The 18,324-nt window shown below is 39.3% G+C and overlaps 3 protein-coding genes across 4 annotated transcripts in view; 2 read left to right on the top strand and 1 right to left on the bottom strand.

Annotated features, from left to right (window-relative positions):
- Window positions 1-562: 562 nt before the first annotated feature.
- On the top strand, window positions 563-1,952 carry rasd1 (RAS, dexamethasone-induced 1). Its single transcript, XM_061026801.1, has 2 exons — window positions 563-918; window positions 1,029-1,952. Exons 1-2 carry the CDS (start codon window positions 648-650, stop codon window positions 1,550-1,552), a joined length of 795 nt encoding a protein of 264 aa, XP_060882784.1. The 5' UTR covers window positions 563-647; the 3' UTR covers window positions 1,553-1,952.
- A 456-nt stretch (window positions 1,953-2,408) lies between these two features.
- On the bottom strand, window positions 2,409-4,517 carry med9 (mediator complex subunit 9). Its single transcript, XM_061026802.1, has 2 exons — window positions 4,389-4,517; window positions 2,409-2,944 (listed from the first exon to the last, which is right to left on the bottom strand). Exons 1-2 carry the CDS (start codon window positions 4,469-4,471, stop codon window positions 2,725-2,727), a joined length of 303 nt encoding a protein of 100 aa, XP_060882785.1. The 5' UTR covers window positions 4,472-4,517; the 3' UTR covers window positions 2,409-2,724.
- Window positions 4,518-17,258: 12,741 nt separating this feature from the next.
- The window catches only part of usp22 (ubiquitin specific peptidase 22), a 29,152-nt gene continuing 28,086 nt past the window's right edge, over window positions 17,259-18,324 (top strand). Inside the window, exon 1 of one of the 2 annotated variants that reach the window (XM_061065363.1) lies at window positions 17,259-17,739. In XM_061065363.1, the coding sequence (XP_060921346.1) occupies window positions 17,620-17,739 (120 nt within the window). In that variant the 5' untranslated portion in view covers window positions 17,259-17,619. The remainder of the gene's footprint in view (window positions 17,740-18,324) is intronic. The other variant, XM_061065364.1, reaches the window with a different exon arrangement.

Raw genomic sequence — 18,324 nt, 5'->3', positions numbered from 1 at the left:
CTTCCATCTTCCAGCTACTTTCTCCTCAGGGAGAGTATGATTTCTGTTTTCTGATTACTGACGAATAAGGAAAAAGATTGGGGAAAAAAACATGTTTGCAAGCAGTTGGACTGTTACTGCAGATGTCTGTAAAGCAAACAAAAAAATAATCTGTTCGATACATGCACTTAAATGGTTAATATGAAATGTGGCTTTTCTTTATCAAGTGCATCAAAACTCTGCTTTTATCAAATGCACCCATTCAAAGTAATTCTGTGCAAGCTGCGCCTGATATTTTATGTCATAAACAGTTTATTCGCGGTAATTATGTGTGACAATGTGGGTAAATGTTTTCACAAAAGCAGTATTCTCTGTAAAAACAACCTCGTGTCTCTCCCGTTCTCTGATAATGAAGGGTGGACAGAGCTGACGCACAGATACAGCCATAGTAACATTATAATTTCGGGTCTTGCTCCAGCTCCCTATAAGCGGGAGCGTGACGCATGACGCATTTGGGAGGCGCGGCAAACTTCTCCTATAAATTCCCAGCCTGCGCTCTCCTGTCTTCAGAGCGAGACAGCGAGGTTATACTCATCACATCCCTCCAAGGATTTAAAAAGCAACCCTTGCTTTAGCACTGTCCACCCCCGGGTGCAACTGCTGCAAGTATGATTAAGAAGATGTCTCCATCCGAGAGCGAGTTCGACATTCCGGCCAAGAATTGCCACAGGATGGTGATTCTGGGCTCCACCAAAGTTGGGAAGACGGCGATTATCTCTCGGTTTCTGAACGAGAGGTTTGACGACCAGTACACGCCAACTATTGAGGACTTTCATAGGAAATTCTACAGCATCAAGGGAGACGTTTACCAGCTGGACATTTTGGACACATCTGGAAACCATCCCTTCCCTGCAATGAGGAGGCTTTCAATTCTTACCGGTAAGTTGCGCTTAAAAAAACACCATACTGTCATGCTGTAGAATGAAGTGAATACTTTTAAAAATGTTTTATTATTTGGTATCTAACCTTTCTCCTCTTGTGTTTTCCAGGCGACGTGTTCATTTTGGTATTCAGTCTGGATAACAGAGACTCCTTCCAGGAGGTGCAGCGTCTGAAGCGCCAGATTTACGAGACCAAGTCCTGCCTCCGAAACAAAACCAAGGAGAACGCGGATGTCCCGCTGGTCATCTGCGGCAACAAGTGTGACAGGGACTTTTACCGCGAGGTGCGGGAGGATGAGATCGAGCAGCTGGTCGGTGGAGAAGAGCAATGCGCTTATTTTGAAATCTCGGCAAAGAAGAACACCAACGTAGACCAGATGTTTCAGACTCTCTTTACCATGGCCAAGTTGCCTAACGAAATGAGCCCCGACCGCCACTGCAAAGTTACCCTGCAGTACTGCGAGGTTCTTCACAGAAAGTCCTTCAGAAGCAAGAAGTGCAAAGACGGGAACGCATATGGGGTTGTGGCGCCGTTTGCGCGGAGACCCAGTGTGCACAGTGACTTGATGTACATAAAGGAGAAAGCTGTTGGAGGCGGCCAGGCCAAAGAGAGAGGCTGCACCATATGCTGACCCCCCCTCCTTGTGCGTTAAGAGACTTTCTAAGAGACTTTAAGATCCGAAGCTTGCCTTTTTGCAAACAGGGCGCATAAACCCAAATACTGTAGACTTGAGCCTCTGAGGCCCCACTGACATAATGTGATCCAAACTGTGTTGAGAAGCACGGCGCACGTAGCTCAGCTCCTGTGTAGTAATGCAGTGTTGATGATGCTGTAAAATCTGCCTCTGCATTAGCTTGTCGAGAATGGCACTTGGAAAATGGAAAAACATGTTTACATTTAGCTATTTTTTTACTTGGTGGAACTTGAATGTGTGTTGGCGTTATGAACAAATCTACTGAATGTATGTTTATTATGTCTGAGTCCTTTTTTTGCATAAATGAGAAAATAAAACAAATTGTTACTTTCATAAACTCTCTCCTCCTTCTCTTTCATTTCAAGCACAAGTCACAATCAAGCACTGCTACGCAAACTTTAAGGTTGTTTCTCCCTTAGTTATTAGAATACATCACAATAATCAGCTCATCCTGCCCTAAAAACAAGCAGGTCGTTCTTATTTTAAATGCAACACATTGAACAGACAATCTACATATAAATGAGCACAAACTCATATTTGTTCACCTATTCCCCTTCAATCAGATGTAACATCTTGCATGCGATTCCACTGCGGATAAACTACAGTCTGAACGACCAAAAACTTCCCCTTCAAGTGTCAAACCAACTGAGTGAATGAAAGCTGTTCATATTCATTGAAGACGCTTGTGTCAAAAAGATAACGATGGAGGCCACTGGCTTAAATTATTGTGTAAACTACCAGTGTAATTAAATAAAGATGTGGGCTTGTCAATTCTATACAATTATTTTATTCCAAAAAAAAAAGGGGGAGAAATAATAGATACACAAGACAAATACAAACTGAAAGGCTGCTTTTTAATTTGTATAAATACTACAAAACCAAGTGAATATTCCCAAAACCCTTAAAAACAAACCTTGAAAGATAACGTTGTTGTGCTTTAAAAAAAAAAAAAACAGCAATGCATTGAAGGCTTAACGAGTCCTTGAGCGTTTAAACGTCCAGCCCATACTCATTAATCTGCACAATAAATGAGCAGAAAAACAAAACGTCCTTCCAGATCGACTGTCTGTTTGCTTTCTCCTTCAGTTGCATTAATCCAGCCTTCGGTTTCAAGATGCTTTTGGCACGTCAAACATGCAGAGACTTTTGTATTTCTGCAGGAGCTGGTTCTTAGTGTGGACCTGCTCCCGCAGCGTGGCGAGCTGCTGCTGCTGCTCCAGCGGACTGCTCTCTATGCCCGGCATGTTGGAGATCTGCTCCCGAGCCTCCTGGATCCTCGTCTTCAGCTTTGCCAGTTCTTGGTGGACATCCTGGCTGTCCTTGTCCATGCTTACAGAGGGAGATAGGTAAATAAGGCAAAATGTTACTTTAGTGGGTTGTGTTACGACCATTGCTATTTCCAGTTAGCCTAGCTGACCCCTGACTCCCCCCTACCTGTCTCACCTCCTCCACCGACACTCTCCTCTTGTCCCCCCCCCCCCCCTGCAGGTTAAACTATAGATCCTGGGGGGACAGGGCTTTCTCTGTTGCTGCTCCCACCCTCTGGAACTCACTCCCAAAAAACATCAGAGACTCCCCCACACTCACCTCCTTCAAGAAATCCCTCAAAACTCACCTTTCCATCACCACCTACAACCACTAACTCCTCCCCTAAAACCATTGCAATATTATGTAAAACTAAAGAATTCCTGAATCAAAACTCACTGTATATATTGTATTGTGCACTCATAGTTCCATACATTACCTACTGCGTGGAGGTGTGGGGAAACACATACAAAACCAACATTCATCCCATTTCCATGCTACAGTAAAAAGCCATAAGAATTGTAAATAGATCTGATTATTACGAACCAACTAACGCACTTTTTATTAACATACACGCTCTAAAATTCAGTGATCTAGTAGATCTACAAACTGCTCAGGTAATGTACAAGGCATACAATCATTTGCTTCCGAACAGTATTCAGAGGTTTTCTGAAACTAGAGAGAGCCGGTATGAACTAAGGGGAACAGGTGTGTCTAAAAAACCAAAGGTAAGGACAAACATAAAGAACAGGTGTATTTCAGTAAAAGTTAACTTGTGGAATACTTATGACATGGAATTAAAAATGTGTAGTTCACTTTCCAGATTAAAATTTCTGTTTAAAAAAATGGTGCTTAACAAATATAAAAGGTCGGTTTGATTATTTTTTGTGAGTGTGACTTCTGTTTTGTTTTTTGTTCTTTTGTTTGTTTCATTTGTTTTGTTTTAGAACAAATTTTGTTCTGATATGTTTTGGTTTTTTTGTAACCAAACTAGTCGTGTCTTAAATAATAAGATTTGTAATAAGGGGAGGTGTAATAAGATAAAGCTTCAGCCTACACCTTTTCGGTCAAGATGTTTTTGTTTTTTCTTGTGGCTGAAATAAATGATTACTACAACCACTAACTCCCCCCCTACATGACTTCTTCATTGTACTGACCTCGTTGTTTTTTGTTTTATGGTTTTATATTTTGTCAAAACGTCTTTGATTTCTTAGAAAAGCGCTATAAAAACCAATGTATTATAATAGCTAACGTTATCTGAAGCTAAAAACAGGTTAAACATCCACACCAAGACTACATGCATGCATGCAAAGTGTCACATCTGTGTGTTTTAGATTAGCAGCTAACGTTAGCTTTAGCTCACAACAAGTTTAGCAGCGTCACCAGATGATTGTTTCAGACGAGTACATTCATTTCCACGGAGCTTTAGAGAAACACATAACTCATATAAACCCCCCAGTGACCTTACCATTTGATAATGTCATGGACTAAAGGAAGCAAAGAGCAATCGTCGCCTTCCTTCTCTAGCTTCGCTTGAGCCACCGCCATCATTCCTCTAGCCTCGCGGCGCGGGTAGGTTACGTCACATGTTGGATGATGACGTCAATTGACTAAGACAGTTTCGAACCTGTAGGTCGGATCTTTTACTCCTTTTTAAAAGTAAAAGCTTTTTTATTTTTACAGACTGGTCATGATATAGGCAGCAAATGTACTTTCTGCAATGATGAAATTAAATTAAATTGTACTAAATAATAAATCAAACATCGAATTTATTGTAAGCTCAATAATATGGTGCTATATAAATCTCATATTAACGAATGCATAGGGAGGAAATGTACACCAAACTTCCCTGGATTTTTAAATGAAGTGAAACAATACATAACAACTTTTCAACTAATAGACAGCTGAAAAAAGTAGCAGAACAGTAAATATTTTGGTGAAACTCTTGAGAGGGAATGACATTTGGGCGGCAGTAGCTCAGTCTGTAGGGACTTGGGTTGGGAATCGGAAGGTCGCCGGTTCAAGTCCCAGCACGGACCAAGTCCGGAAATTGGTCTGGTAGCTGGAGAGGTGCCAGGCCACTTCCTGAGCACTGCCGAGGTGCCCTTGAGCAAGGCACCTAACCCCCCCCCCCCCCCCACAAGCTCAGGAGCGCCCACCGTAGGGCAGCCCCCCCACTCTGAGACCTCTCCATTAGTGCATGTCCACAGGATCCTGTTTGTGCATGTGTGTGTATTTCAGTTCATGTTTGTGTAGCATGTTTACTAGACAGAGTGTAAAAAACGAATTTCCCCTCGCGGGATCAATAAAGTATAAATTCTTCTTCTTCTTCTTCATTTGATCAGCTTGGATGCATTTTATATATTTTTTCTGCTCCTGTAGTTGTTTGTTTTATATGTACACAATGGTTCAATAAAGTTTTGAAATAAACTCTGTAAGATCTTTTTTTGGGCACAGACCTTGACTGGTATTGCTTCAAATACGTTTCATCATCTTAGTTCGGTGCTATTAAAACAACCACAGTGGTGTTAAACATGACAGACGGTGCAAAGTGTGTTGGAATACTGAATGATCCTAAATCATTAGAGCCTTTATGTAGAAATTATATTTCAGCTAACAAATGTAAAACATTTTTAAGCACGCTAAAGTCTAACACCACAGGTCATTGTTTTTATTTTTTAAACACAGCATTGTAATCTATCTTGGATTACAGTCTTGCAAAGACCAATTGTGGTGATCCTATGGTACTCAGTCAGTAAGAGAGATCATTTTTACCTTCAGAAATCTTGATCAGCATTTGTTGCATTGTTTAATACAGATATCTCGAGATATCAAGATTGCAAGCAAATTAAAATGTTTTCTCATAACGGTGTGTTGCTTTTTTCATTATTCTTGAGAACATAAGAAGCCTATTTCTGAAGACAAATAATAGATTATCTTATTACCTCAATATGAAATAGTTCATTTTTTTCTTGAGATAACAAAATAATCTAGGCATCATGATCTTAAAACTACCTTAACAAAAATATTCTGGTCCCTGCAACAACAAAAAAATCCTAGAGGATTGCAACAATTGTGTGAAATTTGGGGCATAAAAATATATAATTTTAGAGACCTATGAGTGTCCTTTTTAGGGCTCTTCACTAACTCTTGATACACCCTCTATTGAGTGAAACCCTGATAGCCTATATATCTCCTGTGAAATAGGCCACATATAATCTATTATTACACAGAACAAACCAACCTCACCTGCGATGGCCGTGGGTAAATGCATCATATGCTACTTCCTAGCAACCTGCGCCTATACCTAAATTCAGGCTCCTATGTCCACAAGCGTAACCCGACAAAGGGAGTGCATATAGAGCGAAACATGGCAACCTGTGTAAACATTAGTGTGCAAGGTGGTCACACATGTGGTCTAATGGACTACATTGATTTATATGGTTTATTATTACTGCAGATCAGTGGAGGAGGGTTGTATTCAGGTCATTCATTTCCATTGGGATATACATCTTCATGTTCTGCATGCATCCCTGCTCAGTGAGTAAATACTAATGCTTCACAATGAAAGGGAAACACTTTTAAATTAGTGACAAGGAGAAGACACCCCCCCCCCCTTTCCACCACCCTTTCATTGACCTATATTCCTGCAATATTAAGCCATTTTCACATATCCTCTTAGTGCCAGTTGTATGCTTCATTAGCCTGGCAAATGATTTCCTAATAGACTCACTTAGCTTTATGGATTGGGCAGAGGAAGTAAAAATGTGTCAAGAGTTAATATTTGAAATGGTCTTAGTGTTTATTAAGCTGGTCACTGTCTGCCTGTTAAGAACTCCGTCGGCTACAATGCTTATATATGACCTATACAAAGAAAAGAACAGAGCACCGCTAGGAAGATTGATTATTTCGGTGCTTCAGAGTAGGTGTCAGATGCTAACAAAGCAGCCTTTTTCTGATTTTTTTCAAACATCATCTGCAGTAGGAAGCCTTTCTTGCCCGCCAGGTGGGCAGCCTATAAGTCTGTGGCGTCACTTGAAACTATGAATTGGAAGTTTGTTTGGTGCATATATAAAGCCCACAAGATGATGGCTATGGGGGGAAAGATGATTCAAACAAACAGCCTTACTGTCCAGGTAGCCAGGGCTCATGTCCCATGTGGGGTCAAAAGCAAAGTAAGCAAGTACATGACCTCAATTTCTCCTTCAGTTTTCCTTTAAGTATTGTATATTTACCATCAGCCCATTCTTTTTTCGATAACTAACCAAGCTGTTTTTGTGCTAAACTAACCATGCTTTTTATTCTTTTCTGGTAGCAAGACTTTGGTAAGATTTTTGAAAAAAATGTGGTATGGCTATAATAAATATTTAACGTTAACTTTTTGTTTTCCGCTGAACATAAACCACAGTTTGGCGGAGATATAGAAAGAACATCCCAAGGCAGATGGGAAATGTGTTCTTTATGCCACCACCTGTATTATGGCTATGCTTTACTGCTGACTGACCCTAAAGGTTTTTGTCGTTCAGGCATGAAAATGATTACTAGGGCAGAACATAAGTTCTAAATTTAGGTTGAACTACACAAAAAGAAGACCATTTGGCTCAATGAACACACGTCTGTATAATATGATTTCCTCATGAACTGCTGGAGTAATATGTAAATAGTCAAAACAAACAGAACCACAGCTGAATTGATCATAACTAGTCAGTAAGATATAAGAGGTGCCTTTTTTTAAAGCCCCAAACAATTGACTTACGCTGCTCTCGGCTGTAGTTCTTGAAATGTCATGGTTCTTTATATTAAGTCATTTTACCCTCTTAAGCTTCTAAACCTCACTGACCTATTTACTCCCACTGCTATACATTCTCATCACAGGATAGACTCCACAGCTAATCCCTCTGCCTTGCCATAAACACAGACTGTGCACACATGTGGTAAACACTGCAAGGAAAAATTCTCATTAGCCACCACGGCAGAGAGACCACCACCACTGTGACACATCTGCTAAAAACCTAATTATGAGTTAGCTTCACCTTTCATTTAGACCTGAGGCTTATTTAACGTTTCCTTTGGTCACACCTCCTGCTGAGTATAGCATTGTTGAACCAAACTAATGCTTATTTCCAGTGAGTGAGTGTATTGGTTATGTATGTGCTGAAACTCGCAGAGTTTGTATACGTGACCCAGATTTGAGTCGAAAGACCCAGATAGATCATTATGCAGCGGGGGTGTTTTACCATTTGGGTCGGGGGAAAGCATTTAGACCTTACTTTTGTATGACTTCTGAAAAGTGGGCCATTTTTTGACCCACTAAACTCGCCCACTCCCACACACACCATTCATTCACTGGAAAAACCTGCCCATTGTTGCTGTAATTGGAATAATATTATAACATAATATAGCCGAGTCACTCGAGTAAAATGACGAGTGTGGGTACAATAGAGGTTGTAAAATGTTCTGTCCAGGGAAGACACTCAGTGCATTATTGTGGACACGTTTAAACTTGTGTGTTACTGTTACAGTTTGAGTGACTTTTAACCAATTTAACAGCTGGGAAGACAGGAAAAAGCTTGTTAACGTTGTCTTGTGCATAACACTTAATATGATGTCAATATCTATGTTTTTATTTCAAGACAAACACTACAGCTGCCAAGAGAGAGGGGTGGTCTTCAATGCCCTACTTCATGTTTTATAACTGGACATGTCACATGCTGTTAGAGTGGCTGAGTCATTTTTTTTGCTTGCAGGAGACCCATATTGATGCCTGGTACTGCCCTTCTATATCTTTACTCAGAATGAAATGTCTCTGCTTCCATCCAAGATCCAAAAACAGTCCATTTTGAAAAACACCATTAAAACCTGGGAATGCTGGGGTGATCAGGACATTAGGATTGTTGTTGGTCTGTTATTATCGAAAAATTAATAGCATTTGAAAAACTCAGGGAAAATATATCTTGTAAACATTTGTAATGGCTATCTTTAGGTTAGCAAAATTCATTAACAATCTTGATTTTCCTGAAACTCAGTCGATATTGACTTGTTTTTTTTATCCTCCTTTATAACAAGTTTAAATAAATGTCAGAGCTCCACAAAACATGTCATTGAAGTCTTTTGTTAAAAATCCACTCAGATCCTGTTTTTTATCATGCCCCTCTATTTCAGCCCTGCTCAGAACAGGCTGTTTCTGTGTCTGTAGCTTTAAATGCAAATGAGCTGTGTCTGACCACGCCCCTCTCTGGTAGGGTTTGCATGGCTCAGGCTTTCTTGCTCCATGCCCTATTGTTTACGGTGAGTATAGGCACACTCAGCTGTGGTAGTGTCACCCTCCTGGGGGAGGGGTTACTGCCCTTTGTGATGTCATGAAGGGAAAATCTCCAAACAGCCTGTTGAGCACACATTTTCTGAAAAGTTGAGTAGATAAAAGACGGAGAGGATGGACTTTTCTCATAATTGGGGGGGTTGTAGACAGACTAGAGACACACATTAGTGTTAGAAAGACATGATAAAGGCATGAAAGCCTTACTGATGTTTGGTGGTCTCCAATTTGGTTAAACTGAAAACCTGCTGATTGGTAACTCTTAGGTCAAAGAGCCTTGCTTTAGTGCAGCATGTCAAATTAGTGACCTTGATGAAACTCTATTCAAAGAATGTATGAAATAGAAATTTTTAAGAGCAAAGGTGTTTGAATTTACCTTTTTTCCATGTCACAATTTGTGATACAATATTTGTGCAGTAGTCCCATAAAAGGTGCTCTATGTTTACTAAACTTACATTTCCCTAATTGTAGTCTACCCAACTAACAGTATGAGGCCTGTGCAGCTCCTGCACACAGTCTGCATGGAAACTATTTATTATATCTTATAAAGAAGAATTCAACTTCTGCACAGAATTGTCAATAAAATAACTTGAGTTCTAAAAATGGAAGACAATTAAGCATCTGATGCCATTAAGTACAATTCATCTCTTTTTTTTGCAAATTCAATTTAATTAAATAAAAAAGGAGCAGCAAAGAGAGTGCAAGGTAGATTCAAATATAAGCCAAAAATATCAAATTAAATACAAAAATGTATCAATCAAAAATACAAAATAGATCAATTGCAGCACCTCCTGTGAAGATAAATTGTATTGAATTGTAATGTGAACTCTGTGGGATGTACTTTTTAGTCTGCGTTGAATCTCCAGTTTTAAATGCACAAAAAGCCTTTGGGTCATATCTAAGGGATATTCCCACGATTCTGAACCTTCTGTGCAACTTTTCTAACAAATAAAAAAAAACATTTCTACACTAATATTACTGTTCTCATCATGCACCCCATAAAAAGCATATTATTTGAAAGTGAAATCTGTGAGAAAGGCCATATGTACAGAGCTTTGTATGAAATCAGGCTCCAAAAAAATTCCAGAGTACGAACTCCAAAGATCAGAACATGTTTTTGAAAAACATCTATGTTATATGACTGATGAGGGAGTTCTGTATAACTTGGGCCTTGTTAACTTCCAGCCACTTTCAACTGAAGCCCAACAGAGATCCCTTAATGACTCTTTGATGACGTGGACGTGCAGCTCACTCTGGCAGAGAGCTGGCAGAATGCAGCTATCCTCTCTGCTGATCTGTGTTCTAATCTTAGCATGCTTTGCTCTATCATTTATTACAGTCTGTCACATGGGCTTGATACGTCATTGTATTTGATATCTTTCAACAACAAAATATAGTTCTTTATTAGATAATGTGGGTTCCTCGAATCTCACTTAAACTAAAGGACAGTTGTTGTCAATCATGTGAACTCTGTGTCCAGGACAGTTCCTTGGAAAGAGACCATCAGGGAGTTTCTTCATGAGAAAGTAGCCAGTCAGTTGATTATTGTTATTCATTCCACACAACAAGTCACATTTAGTCCAACAAACAATGCTTTCTAGTTCTGCACACTGGGGGTCATTCGTTCATGGAATCCAAACTTTGTGGAAAATGGATCACGAGTAGAGAGTAAGAAGAGGGCCAACACTAATGGACAGTCAACATTTGTGCGCTGTACCCATCAAGTTAAAATCTTGCTTTTAAACACAAAAAATAAAAAATTCAGAGGTACTCAGGCTGGAAAAGCTTTCGCCAAAGCAAATACTCGAGTCTTGTAGGGTATGCAAGTCTGCAAGCATAACTACATTATGTTGGCATATTTCCAAGATTAATGGAATTCTTTGAAAAACTATTAGTGCCACGCTATAACTTCATTGTCTCGTCTATACATCTCTAAGAGCATTCTTCTAAATATTCACATGCATTTAAAGCTCCTGTGACAAATTTGGTGACCCCTGTGGACAAAACATTACCTCTAAACTCCTTTCTAATTGTGTCCTGTACATGGGAAAGTCGTGTTTTCTGACATTTAGAGGCCATTTACACCTTGCATTTTCATCTTTCATAGGTGATCTGACAACAAGAGGACAGCACTTTTATTTACACTTCATTAACAATGTCTCTACATTGGGTACTTTTGTTCTAAAGTCACTTGCCTGCCTTACATGCAAATAATACTGCAAATCATTTCTATTTGAATATTTAAACCCAGCAGAAAGAACCCAAGAAAGGTTTTGAGGTTGCTTGGGAACTGGATCCAACACAAAAATGACGGATTTTGTAACCTGTCCAGAATCTAAAGGACTCTTCCTTTGGCAAAGCCACCAGTGCTTTTATCCAGTTTTATAAAAATCAGGGCAGTGGTATTTCAGTAATTCTGCGGACAAACACAGAGACAGCTGACCAGCTAAAGGCACAGAAAACACGACAGCTGTGTTAAAACTAAATACTTAACGAAGAAATGCAATACAAATCTAAATTATTGCATTTTACTCAGAACTCCAGCTCTGTCACAACTCGATTATTACCATTGCTAATACTCGTCAATGGTTGTTATGAATACAGGTTTCCTGGAAAGCAGAGGCTCTGTTCCATGGAGCATTGCTGATCTCTTGGTTTGAAGCCATCCTCTTTGCTTCTTTAATTGCATTAAAGCACAGTCGACTCCCTGATGGGCTAAATTGCGATGGAAATTATGCTCTTTAAGTACTAAGATAGAGTTTAAGTGGTGCTTTGCAGTTCAGTCTTTATATTAAATGACTTGTCTGACACGAGAAGCACTCAACTGTCACCAGCACCATGACAACCATTAATTGCAGCTGGGGACACACAGCTGATTAAGATTTACTGATTAACACGTCTCCTCTGATCTCTGTGCTCACTGTACTGTAGCTTAATTTCAGTGAACAAAAAATGTAAAACCTTTCAAAGGAACCTGTATTCTGTCTGCTTTTATTGCTTCTTGCCTCTTGTGGGAACTTCCAGTAAGTGACCATGTAAGCATGATTCTCTGCAGTTAAGTTAGTGACATGTTTAGTAGGCTTGCACATACAATCAAAGTGTGTCAAGTCGCTTTAAAGGAAGAAACTATTTAACAAATGTTATTATATTTGTCATAATGTTAAGTACAGGAGAACCACATGAATGTATACTACATATGTGCCCATGCTAACATAACTGAGGGAACATATATGGCTGATATATGAATTATGAAAAAACAAGGCATTAAAGGATATTTCATATACTGTAAAGGAGGACCAAGCAGTCCTGACAAACTTATTTGTTTTCGGGATGCCATTCAGAAGTCTTCAGTCTAGCACTTCTTGTTGTCTTGTTTTTAGGAGACTGAATTAAAGTTTCTGGACAACAGAGTGGAGCTGAAGCAGAGCACGCACTGAGGCTAGAGCTAGCTTAGTTAACAAAGATGAGTCTGTAATTCTCAGTCACTCTGATATTAATCGAGAGGCTAACTCTGACTAGCATTAATCTGGCTTTACACAAAAAGGGCTCGGTGAAAAACTTAACCACTGGACATCTCCTGGGTCTACTCTCTAGAACTTGTGATATTTTCAGGGTGTCATTGTAGAGATTTTGCAATTACTAAGATGTAATTATAGACTGTATAAAACATGTATGTAACCAAAGTGATGTCCCAAATTGGTTTCTGAATTGGCATTTTGAAAACAATGGTGTTCGCCATATCTCTTATTTAACTTTTGATCACAGGCAGAGAGGGGGAGTTGAGGTGGGCCTTAAGCCTCCTGGCAAACAGCTACAATGCACACACCTAATTATGCAAATGTAGAAAAATGTATGAAAACTCTAGGATTTGATAAAGCCAGAAAAGATGAGTTTAAAAAAACACCACCCTCCCTGCAGCGGAACAAATACAGAAAGTGAGCCATTGAAAAAGTTGTTTTTTGAACCACGCTGTAAACATGTTTATTTCTGTCTTTATTACTGTAAAGATGATCATTGTAACATTATACCTGACAGGCCTTAGCTTTTTGCAGCCAACCTCAAGTGGACACATGAAGACCTGCAGTATATCATGCACTTCTCCATGGGCTTCATTTTTCAACACCAGAGGTTGCTGCGAGGTTTTAATGCTCTAAAACAATCCCTATCTTTGTCGTCTTTTTCACTCTAAATGGGACCATCATTTTCTGAATGAACATCATGCTGTTTTGAAAAATAACCTCACTGGTTAATGGGGCCATGAACTTCTCTTGAAAGTGTTTACTCATGCAGTTATTCAATAATAATTAGAGCCATTTTATCATAGACTCTAATGCAGACTCTTTTTCAACTAGTGGAGTAGCGCCCCCTACTGGCAATGATAAAGACTGCAGTCTTAAGTTACTTCGGCATTTGAATTACTTTTCCGACCGGAAGGCTTTTCTTGCACTTTCTATAAGGTCAACAGTTTACATCAGGTTTCATGAGCCCTAAATACAAAAAAAAAAAAAAATAATAACAATCTTAACGTCATAATGTCATGACATATTCCCAGACTCCTCACATGTGTAATTCAAGGCAGTGCATACAGGGCTCTGACCTCACTTTATCTTTATTGAAACTAACTCCTGTATTTCCTCAGCTGTTTCTTTGCACTCTAGCTCCTATGTGACCTTACTCCCTCTGCTTCTCATTCATGGAAAGTTAACCCTGTAATGCAGATTAGCACCCAGTTATACTATTCAGCTCAAATCACTGAATTATCAAGTTTCCTCCTCACTGTTTCCTTGCTGGAAGGATCTTATTGTGTGATATCCACCAGTATGCTGAGAGTTTTTATATATATATATACAGTATATATAAATCCTCTCTCAGTGCTACAGGTAAAAACATGTTTTTTCTCCATCCAGTCCGTGATAAACAAAATCATGAGAGACAAAGTCAACATAACAAACAGCTGACTGAAGCCTCTAAACTAAGACACAAAGTGGATTTTGTTTTACTTTTACTCTGCTGTTAAATAGGCTTCTTTTTGTCCAACCAGGCATCTTGTGTTTCCTTACTCACGGTCCAGAGTACGGCTTTATTTTCTCTTTTTTTATACTGCTCTTTTTTTACTTTCTTGTTTGCATCAAATACAGTTTGCCCACCATACCAGCACTAGCAAAGCCATTTATTTTCACAAAGTATGAGAAAAAATATGATGATTAAAGTGAGCTTTGCATGATGAGATAACCAACATTTGAATTGTACTTTAAGGTGAATACAATTATATGGATCAAAATTCATAAAGGACTTAAAGGCAAAGGAAATCCATTGGTCATGAGTCTAACAGTGAAGATATCAAGACCTGCACTGCCCTCAAGTGGACAAGCAAGGGAGTTCTCTTTTTACCCCAACAATTCTACAAACAAGACCTTTTAGTCAAGGTTTTTAAATATTGAGAGCTAATATAAATCATGCTAGCATGTCCTAGATACCTGGCAATTATTCAGGTTAAAGGATACACCTGAGATTAAAAAATAGAATAAACTCAAGCCAGCTGCTTGATCTGGGCCGTCCTCCTTTCAGTTGGAAATGTAGTCCTTTTCAGTAATCACAGGCCTACATACACTGTGGAAGTAAACTATTCTGAATATATATCGCTATATGTATCTGGAGAGCCTCAGGCAAGTTTCCATCTTTGGTAGAGAATAAACTTTTTTTCAATTTTATTCTATTCTGGGCATTTACCCTAGTATACTTTTCAGTCAACAATATAATATTTATTACTTTTAAAATTCACTTGATCAATACAAAATGTAATAATGTGAAATTAATTATACTGATTGTTTGGATAAATGTGCCCTACATTTAAGCACCTTATATAACATAACTATAAATAACTATAATCAATACCTGAACAAAATTAGCTGTTAAGTAGAATGAAATCTTTCAGTTTGTTAATCTTTGTAGTGATACTTTCACTTTTACTTAGGACTAAAATAATCTTTGAATGGAGGACATGTATGTCTAATCCTGTATTTCTACACCATGGTTATGCTGCTTTCAATGAAGTAAAGGTCAGAGTACTTCATCCAATATTGTCAAACACATTTCCACCCACAAGCTTAAAGAGCATATGAGTTGGACACTGTAAACAATGCTATGCTACATATCTCATACTATTTTGGCTTGTTGTCATCACTTCACATTCATCGAAATGCAAGTCTGACACATCTACAGCTATCATTTCACATGATTGATTTCATGTTGACAAAAAAGACACATGAAATAGTTTTGTTTGTTTGTCATCCCAATCACAGCAGTAGAGCGGTTCCTTTGTGTTAAGCTTTGAGCCTTTTATTATATAATATTGTTGACATCAAGTATTAACAGATGCATACATTGTCCCTCACTTTTCTCCTTGCTACACTCACTTTATCCTGATTCAACTACTTATCCAACAGATAAAGATTGGCGATACATAAATCCTGTATTTTGGTATTCTTAACCAGAAAGACTCAGGAAGAGCTTCTTTCCTCAGGCTGCCCGGACTGTTAACTCCACTCTCCTCAGTTAAAAACATAAACAGAACTAAACAAAACAGAACTGTGATTACATGATGCACACACACCACACATTCCAATCTGCACATTGCACTTTGACACCCTGACACTTTACACACTGACACTTTACACTGTTTACATTATTCTATATTCTATTTTTTATATTCAAATAATTCTTTTTTAAATTTTACATTATATTTCTATTTGACTGTATTTATGTGTATTAGCAATTTGAGTGTTATTGCATGGCCTTGTGGAACAGTCTTTACATTTCACTGCACATCTGTATGAGCATGTGACAAATAAAAAGTCTTGAATCTTGAATCTTAACGAAAAGGATCTTGCATTGATGTAAATCAAAGACAGGTTATAGAGTCACATTTAGGCCTCATGCTCAGTAACACCTGCATAATCTGGCATGTTTTGTTTCCATCCATGCTTTGGTTGCCTGTGTTTAATGTAACCAAGTTAACTTGACTTGACTGTAAATATTGGGCTTTACATCATTCAGTTCAAATAACATACACAATGTAACCACTAGGTGGTAGGCTTAAATTGATGACAAGCTTTTAAATGTTACTTAGCACACCTTGAATTAAGTAGGATAGCATTTTTCTGATGTTAAAATAAAACTTTACTTATTATCTTGGGATATCAAATATTTAGCCTAACTAAAGTACAATCCGAATCTTCAGCGTTTCTTTACATGATGAGTTACAATAATATATTTTAATTCATGCTAGAGAGGAGGCTAAGAAAAATGCCAATCAACAATGAGTGGTATTCAGACGTAACAATTGGGTTCCTGATGAAAAATGACATATATTTGTGATGAAGCGTGGCTGTATACTACTCAGAATGGTAATGTTTGAATGTTTTTATATTTCAACCCTCTCTGAATGGGAGGTGCCATTATTGAAGCAACGTCATCGATGCATCCTGTGGTTATTATCCAAAATTCAACCGTACGGAACACGCTGGGTTCCAAACCAGTGTTGCCAGATCTCGCGAGAGAAACAAGCAACCAGCTCTATGGAAATAATCCCAAAACAAGCGACCTGGCTCCTCAAATAAATAAAATGAAGCCAAACAGGTGACCTAACCTACCACATAGTTTAAAAGAGAGGTCACCAGATCGGGCGGGCGGGCTAACCAAAGAAACGGGGTTGTGGACGGATCCTGGAAAAGGACAAACTAACGCGATCGTGTTTGGCTTTATTGTGGAGAGTTGGGAGAGAATCAGTAGGGGTTCATACAGGGAGCAAAGCCCAAACAAGCAACTGCACTTTAGAAAACAAGACCAAAAACCCACAACCCGCGACTGACGATATTTGCAAGCGACTTTACAGAAAAACAAGCCCAAAGTCGCTTATAACCAGCGGACCTGGCAACACTGCTCCAAACCGAGCGCACCCAACGTGCTGCTAAAGGAACGTAGTGACGTAACGTCTTTGTGTTGGCAAATCAGGATGTACGCTGGGCGGGCATTGTGAAGCTGTAGCTGAGTGTTAGCAGGCTAACTAGAGAAAGAAAGCTAACTAACCGTGAGAGTGGAAGTGGAGCTAACCTTAATGGAAACGCCAACTGTCAAAACAGCTAGCGGAGCAGAAATATCACTGCAGTGATACTTGTGGTAGATGACTTCAGGAAAAGATTTAATCAAAGAGCGTGTTTATCAGATGCCCGAGGAGCATTTTGGATACTACATCGATTGTCCCATTTCAAAACGGAAACCATTTCTTGGACAGATAGTTCGTGCTAGCTAGCTATAGCAAAGTGAATCAACCAGGAGACCTTTTATTGTCACCTATAAACCCAAACTGAATGTGTTGTCTGTCATGAGTCCGGCCGGGTGTTCCCATGTGAACGGTTATAAGGTGGATAATTGGAAACAAAACCTCCGAGTCATATACCAATGCTTTGTTTGGAGTGGTACTGCTGAGACGAGGAGACGCAAGGTAAAAACACAGGAACTGTTAGCTTCAGAAACTAAAGTCAAGTGATTGTAATGTGGCACGGAGAGACACAGAAGTGGACAGCATATGATGTCACGCATTAAGCACAACCACTTAAGGGCTTGAACTGAATGACGGTCTTCATAAAACTGTTCTGTTGCAGGGGGTAATGCTGCTTGTACTGGGGTTAGCTAGCTAGGTTATCACCGGTAAGTTAGCTTGGTGAACCGCGGGGACTGGCTGCTACTTTGCAATCGCAGCTGCACCATTTATTTTCTTTATTATTTTTTTTTAGCTAACTCAGTTGTAATTGAGAATAATGGTTGTGGGGTTAGCTGAGCAGTTGGCTGGAAGCTTTAAACTTTGGCTCGGGGAGAGTTGTGGAGGTGCTAACATTACCACCCCCAAATGGACCCATTGTGCCTCTCCACACGCACACACTGGGTCCACAGATTAGCGGTTCTCTCTCCTGGGTAGCCCGGGTCACTGTTCTTTTTCTGCACTGGTTAGTCTCTCACGAGTTTGGATGCAGGGACGTCAGCTGAGTACTTCAGTGCCCGGTTCGTTTGGGCTCATGATCCCACACCT

This window comes from Labrus mixtus, chromosome 20 (genome assembly GCF_963584025.1).
Source record: "Labrus mixtus chromosome 20, fLabMix1.1, whole genome shotgun sequence".
Classification (NCBI taxonomy): Eukaryota; Metazoa; Chordata; class Actinopteri; order Labriformes; family Labridae; genus Labrus; species Labrus mixtus.
The sequence above is the reverse complement of the archived record's forward strand: the minus strand, read 5'-3'. Positions and strand labels throughout refer to the sequence as shown.

Excerpts from the sequence above, each read along its gene's own strand:
- rasd1 (XM_061026801.1), top strand. The coding sequence starts at position 648 with ATGATTAAGAAGATGTCTCCATCCGAGAGCGAGTTCGACATTCCGGCC. Across the intron at positions 919-1,028 it reads GAGGCTTTCAATTCTTACCG|GCGACGTGTTCATTTTGGTA; the intron begins GTAAGTTGCGCT and ends TGTGTTTTCCAG.
- med9 (XM_061026802.1), bottom strand. The coding sequence starts at position 4,471 with ATGATGGCGGTGGCTCAAGCGAAGCTAGAGAAGGAAGGCGACGATTGC. Across the intron at positions 2,945-4,388 it reads GTCCATGACATTATCAAATG|CATGGACAAGGACAGCCAGG; the intron begins GTAAGGTCACTG and ends TCCCTCTGTAAG.